At 30.7% G+C, this 13598-nt stretch overlaps 1 protein-coding gene across 2 annotated transcripts in view; it reads right to left on the reverse strand.

Moving 5' to 3' along the window:
- LOC146541553 (protein ultraspiracle homolog) overlaps positions 1-13598 on the reverse strand; it is a 29932-nt gene that overhangs the window by 3790 nt on the left and 12544 nt on the right. For both annotated transcript variants that reach the window (XM_085187895.1, XM_085187886.1), the window contains exons 2-7: positions 10152-10356; positions 7263-7488; positions 4062-4200; positions 1738-1880; positions 1149-1224; positions 507-706 (exon numbers count right to left, since the gene is read on the reverse strand). In XM_085187895.1, coding sequence (XP_085044021.1) covers positions 507-706; positions 1149-1224; positions 1738-1880; positions 4062-4200; positions 7263-7488; positions 10152-10356 — 989 coding nt within the window. The remainder of the gene's footprint in view (positions 1-506; positions 707-1148; positions 1225-1737; positions 1881-4061; positions 4201-7262; positions 7489-10151; positions 10357-13598) is intronic.

Raw genomic sequence — 13598 nt, forward strand, 5'->3', positions numbered from 1 at the left:
AGCAAAACTATAAGGAAGAAGAAATCGCTGTTTAGCAAAAGTTATAGAGCGTGAGAAATAGTTTCCATTGACATATAAAAAAAATAGATGTTGAAGCATTTCTCATTGATAATTTAAGGTAAAAGCTCTAGAACATCTGCTGAAGAACTATAAAAACACAAACTATAAAATTAATAAAATGCCGTTTTAATAAGCAATTTTAATTAATAAATAAATATCACTAAATTGAAGCGTCTACTCTTGTTATATTTATAACAAATAGAGACGCAATTGTTGCATACATTATGTTTGAGTTGCTATAGCAACATGTATATCGCTTTATAAAAGGGTATATTGTGAAACATGGTTATGTGTGATATATTTATGTTATTAATTAAAGTTTTATGCATTATTTAAAAAAAATAGCACTATGTACTCCTCTATATAAATTATAACTGTGTCAATTTTCATAGAGGTTCAAAATTTGCTTCACATAAAATTAAAATATATATAAAAAAAGCACTAACCTTCTCCCTCAGCACGTCCACATCCTGCTTATTCTTGAGGCCCCTCACGTCGGGGTTGAGCAACACGATGGCCTTGAGGGCGACGTACTCGGCCTGGTCCATGCGCAGTGCGCGCATCTTGAGCGACAGCTCGGACAGCACGCGGTCGAAGATCTGCCCCACGCCCGCCTGCAGCGCGCTGTTGCGGTGCAGCGTCATACCTGTGGTGTGACGTCACACATGTTTTTAAATCATTAATGTGTTATTTCGCATTATGAATAGAAAGTTATTTTAAAAAACATATTAATATTTTATCGTAGTGGGACTTGATAGGAAGCGTTTTTAGACGGTGTTTAACGTGACATGAGAGTCCGATGCTCGTTTGGGGAATTAAATGTTTAAATTTTCTCGCTCTGATAACAGACGGCAAAACGCATTGTTGAATTCCTCCTTCATTCCACTCAACACGCAATGTTTCGAAAATTAATCGAATTCGAAATTAATGGAACAAAGTATCTTCACATTATTCCTGTCTCCTCTGCCTGCCTACTCTGCTAAAGCAAAAAATATATATTTTTTTTTTTTAATTTCGACTGAACTACAACTATCCCCTGGTCATTCAGATATTTCTCAAATACGCCACGGCTAGTAATTTTATTTTACCAGGCATCAGGCACATAAGTTGCGGGGGCGCGGCGCTTCGTGTTCCGTCCAAATTCTCTCGCTCGTCCTCCAAATACTGGAAATTTATAAAAGTTAAATAAGAAATACCGTTCATATCAATATTTGATACTAACTCAATTAAATTATATTCGTGTCAGCACGAATTATTTATTTTCCAGCAAATTCAATAATAGTAACTTAATGATTACCCAAATACATTATTCATCACTTTCAAAATAACAATAACTAAAATTACAGTAAAACAAATACTATTACACAATTTGGCACAAAAACTAATACTTTGCTCAGACAAGTAGGTGTTCAACTAAACATTGCCAAATCGTTTTGTTATGAAAAATGCATTTTTATAAAACAGAAAATGGTTATAATCGAAGTTAATAAAGAAAAGTAAAAACATAAAATTCAGAACTAAACTAAAACCTTTGACGGTCGAATCTGACTGTAAAAGCGATGGTTGTGAGTTCGATTTCCAAATAAGATTTTTTATATATTGAAATTATTTTATTTACCCGCTCTGGCTGCCAGCCTACCCTGCTATGCGGGAAAAAGCGTGAAGCTGATTATTTACCTCTATCGAACGCCAAGCGATCGCAAACAGCATTAGTTCATTCCACGAGGCCTTCAGCAACAGCACTTGGTCCTCCGGCAGCAGCTGACTGAAATGCGGAATGTCACGAGCCCAAACCACCAGCGCGGCGATCTGCTTGTTACCTGGAATTTATGTATGTTATCTTAATTTAATAAGACCTTTGGTTTTCAGGATTACTACACATTCTAAATAAAACTATTTAACCGGATTAATTGCGTATATTTGGTTTTGTGCATGTTTTTAAACCCGACGTTTCTTAACACTTTGCAGTAGTCCGTGGTTTATTTAGAATTTTAATTTATTTTAATGATTACAAATTAATTAATATTGATATACCTACTGCGTTTTACCTGCAGCTTTAAAGCCGTAGACCGAAACACTAATAGAAATAACTAAAACTTGTGTATCAACATCGCAGGCTTCCTTGACAAATAATCTACTATTCGACACAAAAAATATATTCCTGAAATTGGCGCGTTAAAGCACTGTAAAGTTTTAAAACATCAATATAGATGATATATTTTCCTAGCTTCGGTCACAATGCAATGCAATACAATGCCTCGAAAATTCAGCGGAAAGTGAGGAACGGAGTCGAGACTGCCTATCCCGCTAAAAATACAGCGTGATTATAAAAAATATGCACACTTAATAGAAATGTATCATTTATAATAAAAATATATTAATCATAAACATGATCTTAGAGAAGCCATCACACTTAAATATAATCATAATCAAAGGTATGTAATGCAATAAAACCGCTTTTTATATCAAATTCTACGTAATGACTGCAAATTGTTCAACTCACAATTAATATTTAAATTAGCAACTATAAAGCGCTACTTGTATATATTTTAAGAAATTTTAAACAAATTGTGTATTTACTTTATTAATCTTTTTAGTGTTCAAAGTCTACTTTATTCATTTTTAAAGAAACAGTTTTCGTGAGGTATGTATTTATTTTGTAGTGATGATGCTCATAAAACAAAACAAGTTTTAACTCTGGAATCTCGTTATAAATTCCATAATATTTTTCGAAGCAATCAATATAATACTCCAACCAATTTTAATGTGGAAATCTCTTATTATTTGATTCAATTTTTAAAAACGTAATAGATTAGAATAAAAGCTATATATCACATGAAGCTTTTCTCAATTTACGATACAAAATAATATGTTAATGTTACTTAGTAAATTCTAAGAAAACCATTAATTAAGTTAATCTATGTTGTACTCGTAGGTTATCAGTGTTCTAAGATTGCAATCTACCACGAATACAGGTTTACCTCAATTATAAAGTATTTAGACGGTCACAACTCACATTACATTTTATAATAAATATATAAATAATAGGTAGAGTTGTTTTCTTTTTTATAACATTATTATATTGAAGAATTTTTAAGAAAATATACATATATATATAAAATGGAAAAAAAAACATAATAACTAGTATGGCGCTTGCAAACGAACTGAAAAGACCGGTCGTAATTATGTATAATATTATTTAGTATGTAAATTTTTATCAAATATCGATTCACAGTAGTATTTTATTTTTTCATTTTAATATAGACTTTCTTGTATTTTTAATAATAAAATAAATAAATATAATTAAATTAAAATTCAATACTACAAAAGCTTCAACAACTTATGGCTGCAGTTTCGTCGATTTCTATTAAAATATAAATTTAGTTTATATAATTTTTTTATTTACTTTTAATAATTTATACTTTTCTTCATTATATTCCATTTAATAATAACAACATTGTATTAGTTACTGTGTTTTTCTTTCTAATATAGTACAATGCCTCTTCTACTTATACCGCACATTAAAGGGTTTTTAGTCTTTTGTTACTTTTTTGTAAGGCAAAGTAAAATGTATAGAAAAAGAACTTAAAAGCAAATAATAACAATACAATAACTAACATAGCTGGTTGTAAGCTAAGGTAAACACTTTTTCATTTTTCTCGTGTACAGTCACTAAATTTTTTTTTAAGGAATTGGAGAGACAATGAAATATGAATTATTTATTTTCCCGTAAAGTCAAACATGGGTGATATCTAAATTCCATATGGATTTAAAAGCTTAAAATCATAAGGAGCCAGATCGCTGCTTACGATTTGTATTTTTAATTTTATAGGTAAATGAAAATATTTAAAAAATACCATTATTTCCATGTCATTGTCAATATCACTTAACGTTATTTAGCAATAGTAAAAATGTAAATGTCACACATTAAACTAGTGATAAGGAAGAAAAAACAATTGTCTAAAATCATATTTAAATTAAAAAAATAATTATATCTTTACCTATCTGACAAAGGCTTGAGACGGGCGCCCTGTACCGCGGCGGCACGTTGGTGTCAGCTCCAACACGCAAAAACTGGAACTCCTCACTGGGATCCGCAACAAGGGACTCCATCTCTAGAAGTCGTTCGATAGACAGCTCCTAAAATATTATAGAAAAGCGCAGATGCTAAAATTTTACTCAGTTATCTATATATATAAAATCGAAAGGTCACTCACTCATCACGAAATCTCAGAAACTACATGTGCTAGGACTCTGAAATTTTGCATAGGAGTTACTTATAGGACGTAGGTGCTCGCTAAGACGGGAATTTGTAATATTCGACTTCTAAGGGGTTGTTTTTGGGGTTGAAAGTTTGTATGAAACTTCGTTACTACAAATGCTAGGAGTCTCAAGTTTTGCATAGACGTCACTAGGACGTAGTCATGGAGACAGAAATAAAAATAACATAGTTCACGCGGGTGAAACCGCGAGCGGGCCGCTAGTTACTTATAAAATAGTACAATATCCAATACTTGGAAGTCATTTTGCTAAATAAAAAAAGTTAATAGACATTTAAATTTACAATCGTTTCGTTAGTTAATACTTTAGATCTGCTATGTTAGCCAGTGAGTGCCACAAAGACCTAATCAAATAAACGTTATCATTTATTTAATAATTATTATTTTAACTATTACACAAACTATATATATATATATATATATAAAAATTCTAAGTAACCTAAAAGTACCTCAAGTAATCATAATAAATATTAACTAGCGGAAACTAATATATACTTCATACTTTGAAGGACACAGCGCCAAGGCTATGGAATAAATTAAAGGTGCCAAGTAACGGCATGAAAATAAATGTACCTACGAGAAATATTTTACTTTATAACGACATGAATCGATAAAATTGTACAGCATAAAATATTCAGAGAAACTGCTAGGTCCGTGTCACTATTAGGTTGTTACAAGCAATTGTCATCCAACTTTAATAAAAAATATGATATTTTGGAAGTCTTTACTATTATAAAAATAAGCTTCCTCAGTTTGTGAAATATGCCTGCTGGGCTAATGACCTGAATAGAATTTGAAGGTTGACACAGATTATATAAACAGGTACCTACATATAGTATTGACTACTACTAGAACTTTTACTAGAACTTTTAAAAAATAGAAAAAATCATCTTTAAATTCAAGCGAAGCAAGTGGGAACCGTAAGTGAAGAACATAAAGCCGTAATAACGCTATAAAAGAAAGACATAAATCTATAAAAATTACGCGTAGGAAACTTTGTGCCTGTAAAATATATTTTTAGACTAAATCTATTAAAAACTTATCTAAATTTAAAGAATCAATAAATTCTTATTAAGTACAAGTTTATCTAAAGTATCCGACTTATAATAATTATGACTACTTCATTGTATCATAGCAATATATCAACACCCTGCGGGAAGACGATAAATTTCAGTTAATAAGGCCGCGTGTTCGCTTTAATAAACATATTTTCTTGTTAAATAAAATAATGGTTTTAGTAATAAAATTGCAAAGAAATTTGAAATATTATATCAGTTGATATAATATTTCAATGCCTCCCTGCGCCGCATAAGTGACTGAACGCGACATTTTACGGGTTCGATTCCCAATCTAGGCAATGAAATATTTGTTATTTTCATTTCTTTGCTCTTGTTTAGGCGACGAAGTCATTGAGTTCCGCTACTCAACACGCAATGCCTCGAGAATCCTAGTATAGAAAGAAATATTAGCATACTACACACATAATACATAATAACATATACCAGCTACGTTTATAATTGTGCGTCTGTATTGATCCTTCATGTGCCAACGGCTGGGGTATGGACGCTTGAATTATTACTTGACATTTCATTATAATATTTATACCTACTTTAAAACTCTTTATTCACTCTCTTTATTCACAACTCGGAACGCCAGATTTAAAGAACCATACCATACCACCTCTTTATTCAATAAACTATTAATATTTCCTTAATGTCGGAATATACTTGTCTTTGTATTTATAATTTCTGCGTTGCACTCGAGGTGTTGCTTTTGTTTTTATTCTGTTAGTAATTATAGACGAGATAAAAAAAACTAACATATAGAGAGAATTATCAATATTAGATAATGCTTTAGCAAAAACAACACGTTATATAAATACACCTAGTATTCCACTAAAAACAAGAATTTAAATATAGTGGACTTATATTTTTAACTTAGACGTTTGTTCTACTAATTTTATAAAAATCCTTGTGTGTTAATGCTAGAAGTTGGCACAATAATATCCTCGTTGAAACGATTAAGCCCGTCGCCATCACAAACGTCCCCGGAAGTGGCAGCTGGTCTAACAAAAGGTGTATTTTGGACATGTCTCGCATATTTACTGGTTGTACTTGATAACATCACACTGACCTCGTTGGAGCAGATCGCGAATTTGATAAATACAATGTTGAATATACTAAGTATAATACTTACATGAAATAAAATGTAGGTTATTGTCGTACCAAACAAAGATTCGTGTAGTCTAAATCAATTTGATAAAGAAATAATAAATAATAATAATTTTTCTGTCAGAAAAAAGAAAATCTATACACGTCAATAGAAACTTTACTTTTAATATAATCGTTGTACTTGATTATGACACTTTAATAGGCTGTCTAAAGTTTATTTCATAAGAAATCATATAAATCACATAAATTAGAATATTTATTTGATTGTCAATACTCAACGCGGAAAACAAAATGAAAAAAATATACAAAAGAATTTCCTTTTATATTGATGAAAGAAAGAATTTAACTAGAAAAAAAGAACTTGAGAATTTGAAAATATATAATATATATATTTAGAAGGCCGTTCTCTTTAATTAATTTCCTTTAAATAAAACATTGAATAAATAATAAGGAAACGAATATCAGCAGGCAAAATTTATCCCTATTGTGATTAAGACATTGTAATCATAAAGCTTATACATTTTTAAAGCACATAAAAATGATTAATAAAATTTTATATTTGTATAATGTTATGCAACACTTGCTACAAAGGTTACAACAATTTAAAAAAAAAAAGCCTTTTCGGTCAAAAATAAGCCTAGCTTGTGTTTTAAGACATAAAAACAAACTATTCAGATCTGCGACAGCTTAAAAAACATCCTCGCTATACATACATATTTTGATTAAAAAAAAACGAAACAGTCTGTTTTACCTGTACAGAGCTGCTCGGGTGTGCGTCCTCCGCGCCTCTCGCGGCCCTCTGCCTCTCCTCTTGCACCGCCTCCCGTTTCATCCCGCACGCGAGACATTTTTGATAGCGGCAATATTGACAACGATTTCTTTGACGCTTATCGATAATACAATTCCTTTCTTCACGGCACGCGTACGTCAAGTCTTTTCTTACGGTACGTTTGAAAAATCCTTTACAACCTTCGCAACTGAAACATATAGAGCATGTAGGATCTTTGTTAATTTTTATATTTATCAAAAATATAGAATCTTACTATTAGACAAAATGATTCGTTATTTAAAAAAATATATATTAGACATTTAATGTCAAACATTAAACAGAAATAAATAATTAAAACATTTTTTTACAATATACATTAAAAAAAATATGATAACAATATACAATAAATAATAATGTGAGTTGTATATTTAATGTAATTAAAAACTGGAATTTCTCACGTAACATATTTTCTTGTCTTTATATATTAAATGTTTATATATTCAATATTTATATTAAATATATAAAGACTGAAACCTCAAAAACTTTTCTTGCACGCGTGGTGCCATCACCAAAGAAGGCCAGAGTCAGAATATAATTTAAAATAACATACATTTGTCGGTACCAAATATGGCTAACTTTGTATTCGCTACCTGGCAAAGAAATTTATTTCTGAATAATAAAAGCTTTCGTTTTGGCCAATTCAATTTTAAGAATATAAATGCCATTTATACTTAGTCAGTTATATATAGGCTAATTTATATATTGCTAATATCGCACGAAATTACCCTACGCATCATTGTGTTACATTATAGAATATAGACGACAGTGATTGCAGAATTGAGCAATACAAGATCGTCCTCCATCCTGAGTAATCACGAACGAATGAGACTCGCAAGAAAGTGCGCACTTGAGCAATTCCCTCTGCTAAGTCATTAATAACGTCATTATTCGTAAGAGGATGACACGAATCACCTTAGGCACGCCGTCCACTACCAATAGCGCTGTATCCGGTTCGTTTTCGACAGAAAATTGTTTTTTAAGCCATGTAAGAATTGTGTAGGTATAAATATAGTTGATAAGCATGTATGTATGTCCAATATGAAGCGATAAAATTATATTCCAAAGTCACATAAGAGAAAGTGAAAGTCAAATGTCACAATACAATTAAATACTTTTATCAAAAAATGATAAACGTATCAAAGGCTATCATGATTTAAACAAAACAATTTTAAACAAAAAAGATTTATTTTTCATAATCCTCTTTTTATTTGTACAGCCTTCTTGTAATACTTTACATATTTAAGGCTATATGTGCAGGTATATATTTTAAAAACAACAGGTTGTTCATACTAAAATGTATACGAATCCTCAACAGTATTTTTGATAAGCATGTTAATCTGATAATATATTGTAATGATATTTTTTGTGTCACGTACCTACATATTGCAGTCGCAATCTGGCGACATATTATAATGAAAAACGTCACTTTCACTTTGCAACATTATGAAAGATTTTATATACCAGTATAGCTATGTCTTTAAATTATATGTTATTATTATTAATATTATTCTATTGTAATAAACAAAATTAAATGGAATTAATTAACTACACACATTATATGAAAAATAACCCAATTTAAAAAGTAACAACTTTTTTATTACAACAATAAAAGTAAAACACAAAACCAATGCCAAACCTGTTTCAATCCAGATATTTAAGGAAATGGAAAGAACTTAAAATGTAATATATAAAAGACTGGTTCTAACTTTGTTTCAGTCTTGAGCTTTAAACGAGAAACAAATAATTAACGATTGATAAAATATTATATTGAATTATAAAATCTATATATATGTGTATGGGCCTCATTAATTTTTATTATAATAAGTAATACGTAAGGCGTTTAAAACATACCTACCACGTAAATAACGTGATCGACAGAAGAAAACCAAATAAAAATTATGTAAATACGCGGAATCAACATACGTCGGCAGTCGGCACCCACCATACATTTTACCTGCCCCGTCTGAATGATTTCCAAGCTGAAGTATTCTCAAGGTGAAAATAAAATGTCCGATGCATGACATTACCTACGGCCGGTCGGCGATCGATAGAATTGTAAATTGTTTCAATAATACATAAGTTCATTTCGTACGAAGGTAGAGAGAACGTTGTAGAACGTACACAAGGCGCCTCCCACGCACTAGCAGCTGTAGCGGACTGTTTAAAGAATTGTAACATGCCAGAATTATTCAATTTTGTGCGATAAAATTATTCATCAACAACCCACCGACAGCAATATACATAACATCGCTAGGTACCTATATACGCTCTAGAGAATTTAGATACTTGTATATAGATGCTGTCTAGAAGTCTAGACGGGGCCGGGTATAACTATACATATAAAAGTATACTACAGTGGTGCATGTAGACCATTAACAAAATTAAATTTCAAATAAGTACCATAGTTCTTGGTATGAAATGAAAATTATAATTACTTATATTTTTGTGAAAAAATTATATTGTAATATAATAATTGATTTGATTTACACATACTTGCATATAAAGTTGCCCACAATTTACAATATAAAATTCATTTATTTTGAAAGATGTTGAGAATGATGTGATAATATAACTAGCGAGTAATTAACTAGCTTAATATTTATTATTTATTAGAATCTATCTACCTATAGATATTTGTACATTAATTATTATTATAGAGTTCCTTTTTAATATCACTTACATGTGGCGTACAAAAAATCCTAATTCAAATAAATTATACGTCTCCTATATAAATATTTATTTTCTGATGGTAATTGAAATAGATAATATTATATAGCAGAATTGACAATTCCCACAACTTATGATAATCACCTGTACACTCCATAATGCTTTCCCGAAGCCCTGTCACCGCATATGGAACATAGGTGCTTGGAGCCACTGAGGGGGTGGTTAGGGGGGAAGTTCCTCATGGCCGGCGGGGAGGTGGCGTCGTCCCGCATGCCGTCCAGCATCGCTGTGTCCGGTTTCATCTCCGGCGGGGACATCGGCGACATAAACCCCGCCTCGATGTTCAGCCCTGGAAGCAAATATTAATTTAATATTCATTTTCTTTTTGTTTATTTAAAATCATTTATAACTTTAGTAGACTATAATTATTTGCTTAATTTGTAGTTTAGTCATCAATCTACAATTAAATATTTCTATCGATTAAAATTTAAGAGATTTCTTTAAATTACAATATGAAACAAAATATGTCCTGGTAAGTGTTGATATGAGAAAATAAACAAAAAATGTTGTCGGTGAATCAGAAAAACCCGATCGAGCCGGTCCATTAGACTCTGCTTTGTGGTCGAGTTAAAATATGTAAGAAAACAAGCACCCTAGCAGTAAAGTTTCAATGTAAAGCTTTAAATTATGATTGAATAAAATTATAAATAAATCAGCTTCACGCTGTATCCCGCACACAGCAGGGTAGGCAGAGGGAACCTAATGTTAAGACACTCCGTTCCCCACTATCTGCCGATTTGTATAAATGGATATAATCGAACTCTAATGGATATAACGAAATCTATATAAGATAATTAAATAATATTTTATATGTATATATACTTTTTTTTAAGGCCGTCGTGACCGCCGCAATGGTACATACATTGTTTGATTCCTTCTAAGAATAAATAATTATTTTCATTTCTTCACTGAGTTGCGGCGTTGAGTTGAGCCAATCAATAAGCAATGTCTCTAAATTTGGCGATACGTGGTGATCAGTGTTTTAGCACTATGTCTCCTTTGCCTATACATATAGCTGCAATAGGCATATCCCACATATACATTCCTTAGATAAAAGATATAGTACACAAACAGTTAAGTTATGAAATAACTGAAAGCAAGTTCCAATGTATCATGTTGTAAACACCCCCAAATACCACTCTATAAAAATCTAATTATTTCACAAATTCTATAAAGTTGCTAGAAACAAGTATAATACAAATAAATACTTATAATTCAGCTAGAATAATATAAGCGGCACAAAGCCTACAACCAGAATCACATAAATAATTTTCACAGACGGCATTTATACAGACTATAAAGCTTCAGATTATACTGAATTCACGAGGAAGCCGTTTATGATAATGCTCCTTTAGGATTCAACATTATAAATTACAATTGTCAAACGAAAAACACGATAAAGAGACAAAGACAATGCGGCAATAATAACAATTCCTTATAAAAAAAGTGATAAAAAATTCTGCAAAAATAATAATATGAATCCCGCTTTAATTGAAAAAGTACGTTTATTTCAATCTATATAATACGTCGCAAAAGAGCCTAATAGCAAAAAGTTCCCCCCGAGCTTACCTACCTATTATATATATAGATATTGATGAACGATGAAGTTTTTAATTATTCCATTAATAAGAACAACACCCTAGCGTGGAGTAAAATGTGTAATTTTCAAAGATATACATAAAAAATGATATACCTATTATACACTTAATTGGGTTAAAATATGCTGATAAAACACGTGACATATTTAACTAAATAATATTTTAAGCCAGCTTGAAGTGCCAATATAGTGGTCGAGAAGCTGTTAGTGGAAATATTTAAAGATTCGAACATTTACAGATTTTCTATTTAGATCCAGTACCTATAAGAAAATATTATTATAAAGAAAATTGTTATTTTCGCAAATTTGATAATCGATCAACACAATATCCTGTAAATGTTTCCATTGTATTACTATTATTACTTTTATCTTCGTGATGAATTGTTTTTATTATCTCTTAGTTAATTATATATATTTAGAAACAATGTCAATTTTTCAATCTTTCTTTTAACTAACAATAGAGTTGTAAATTAAATAGAAAAACAAAAACATCATGGCCGAAATTCGTTCAAGGAAAATTGTGTAGCCGATATAAGACGAAAGGGAGCAATTGAAAAACAATGAATAATTCAATTACAAACAGAAGTCTAAATTTGGCGAAACCCTACAACGTCTCTTTGATTATTGTAATAAAATGTATTAGGTACTTATGTATAGTTATAAGAGATCCTATACTTTTATATAGGTATTTATTTAGATGGTGGTGGTTTCTATACTTAAGTCACTTATACTCGAAGTTACTTCAAAGCACTCTTATTAAAATTACGAATTCTGATCTTAATATGAAATCCAAATTACGTGATTACTGTCTTAATTCTGGAAAATTAGAATTTTAACGAGATCCGACTTTCCTACAGAGCTTGGATATAATGAGACAAATCAGTATGCTTGGAGAAACTGGGAATATTCCATGTTCCATGTACTTATATTAAAATAAAAAAAAGACAAAAATTTACCATTACAAGTTACCATTCCTTTTTCTTCTCTTTTTATTTTTAGAGACATAGAGTAGATGAAGAAAGTTTATTTTATTAGCTAATGACTAAGAGAAATCTATACTAATATAATAAAGCGGAAGAGTTTGTTTGTTTGTTTGTTTGTTTGTTTGTTTGTTTGAACGCTAAGATCTCTGGATCTACTGGTCCGATTTACATTGTTTTTGTTTTGTATGAAAGCTGCATTCTTCAGAAGTGCTATAGGCTATATAACATTACATTATACATATAAACTAATATATTTTAAAGTACTTTCTAATTTGACATGCAATTTATTCTGCCATATTAATAACAACCGTCGCGTCGCTACGCAACCGTTACCGCGACATTTTTATATTCATCCTTATGAAAATAAATATAATAGTCACTTTTGGCATTTTATCTAGATTGAAATTAAAGTTTACTGTATAACATTCTAATAAATAATTAAGGAGATGTCACTGATTCGGAATGACCTAGCCTTCGGGCGGCACTGTATGAGTATGACCGACGCGAAAATATTCTTATAGTTCAAGCAGGCGTAGCCGCGTCCGGGTCCACTAGTATTTAATAAAATTGTAACTCATTGCTTTGTTTGCAGTACATGGAATGTATTTGAGAAAATCTATTATTAACGGCATTCATCGATGTAATAAAACCTAAAAGTGATTTTTTTTGTTCGTTTGTCTTTAAGTTTGTGCAAGCTATCTCCGAAACTATTAAACCGATTTAAATGTAGTTTTCACTATTGTATTTTGCCACAGTTTCTCAAATATTAAATTCTTCATTAATAAAAAAGTTAATTTTCAATGTATGGATATTATCTTTATAATTAATATCAAAAATTTCTCAATATTGCCTCATAATTGAGTAAAACATTTTTTTTGCGTTTTTGGGAAAAAGAAGCTAGAAATATTAAAATTAATGGTAATTTTATCACTCGGCGTCGTTATCCTAATG

This window comes from Heliconius melpomene, chromosome 1 (assembly GCF_056956725.1).
Source record: "Heliconius melpomene rosina isolate 202511_hmr_F chromosome 1, ASM5695672v1, whole genome shotgun sequence".
Classification (NCBI taxonomy): Eukaryota; Metazoa; Arthropoda; class Insecta; order Lepidoptera; family Nymphalidae; genus Heliconius; species Heliconius melpomene.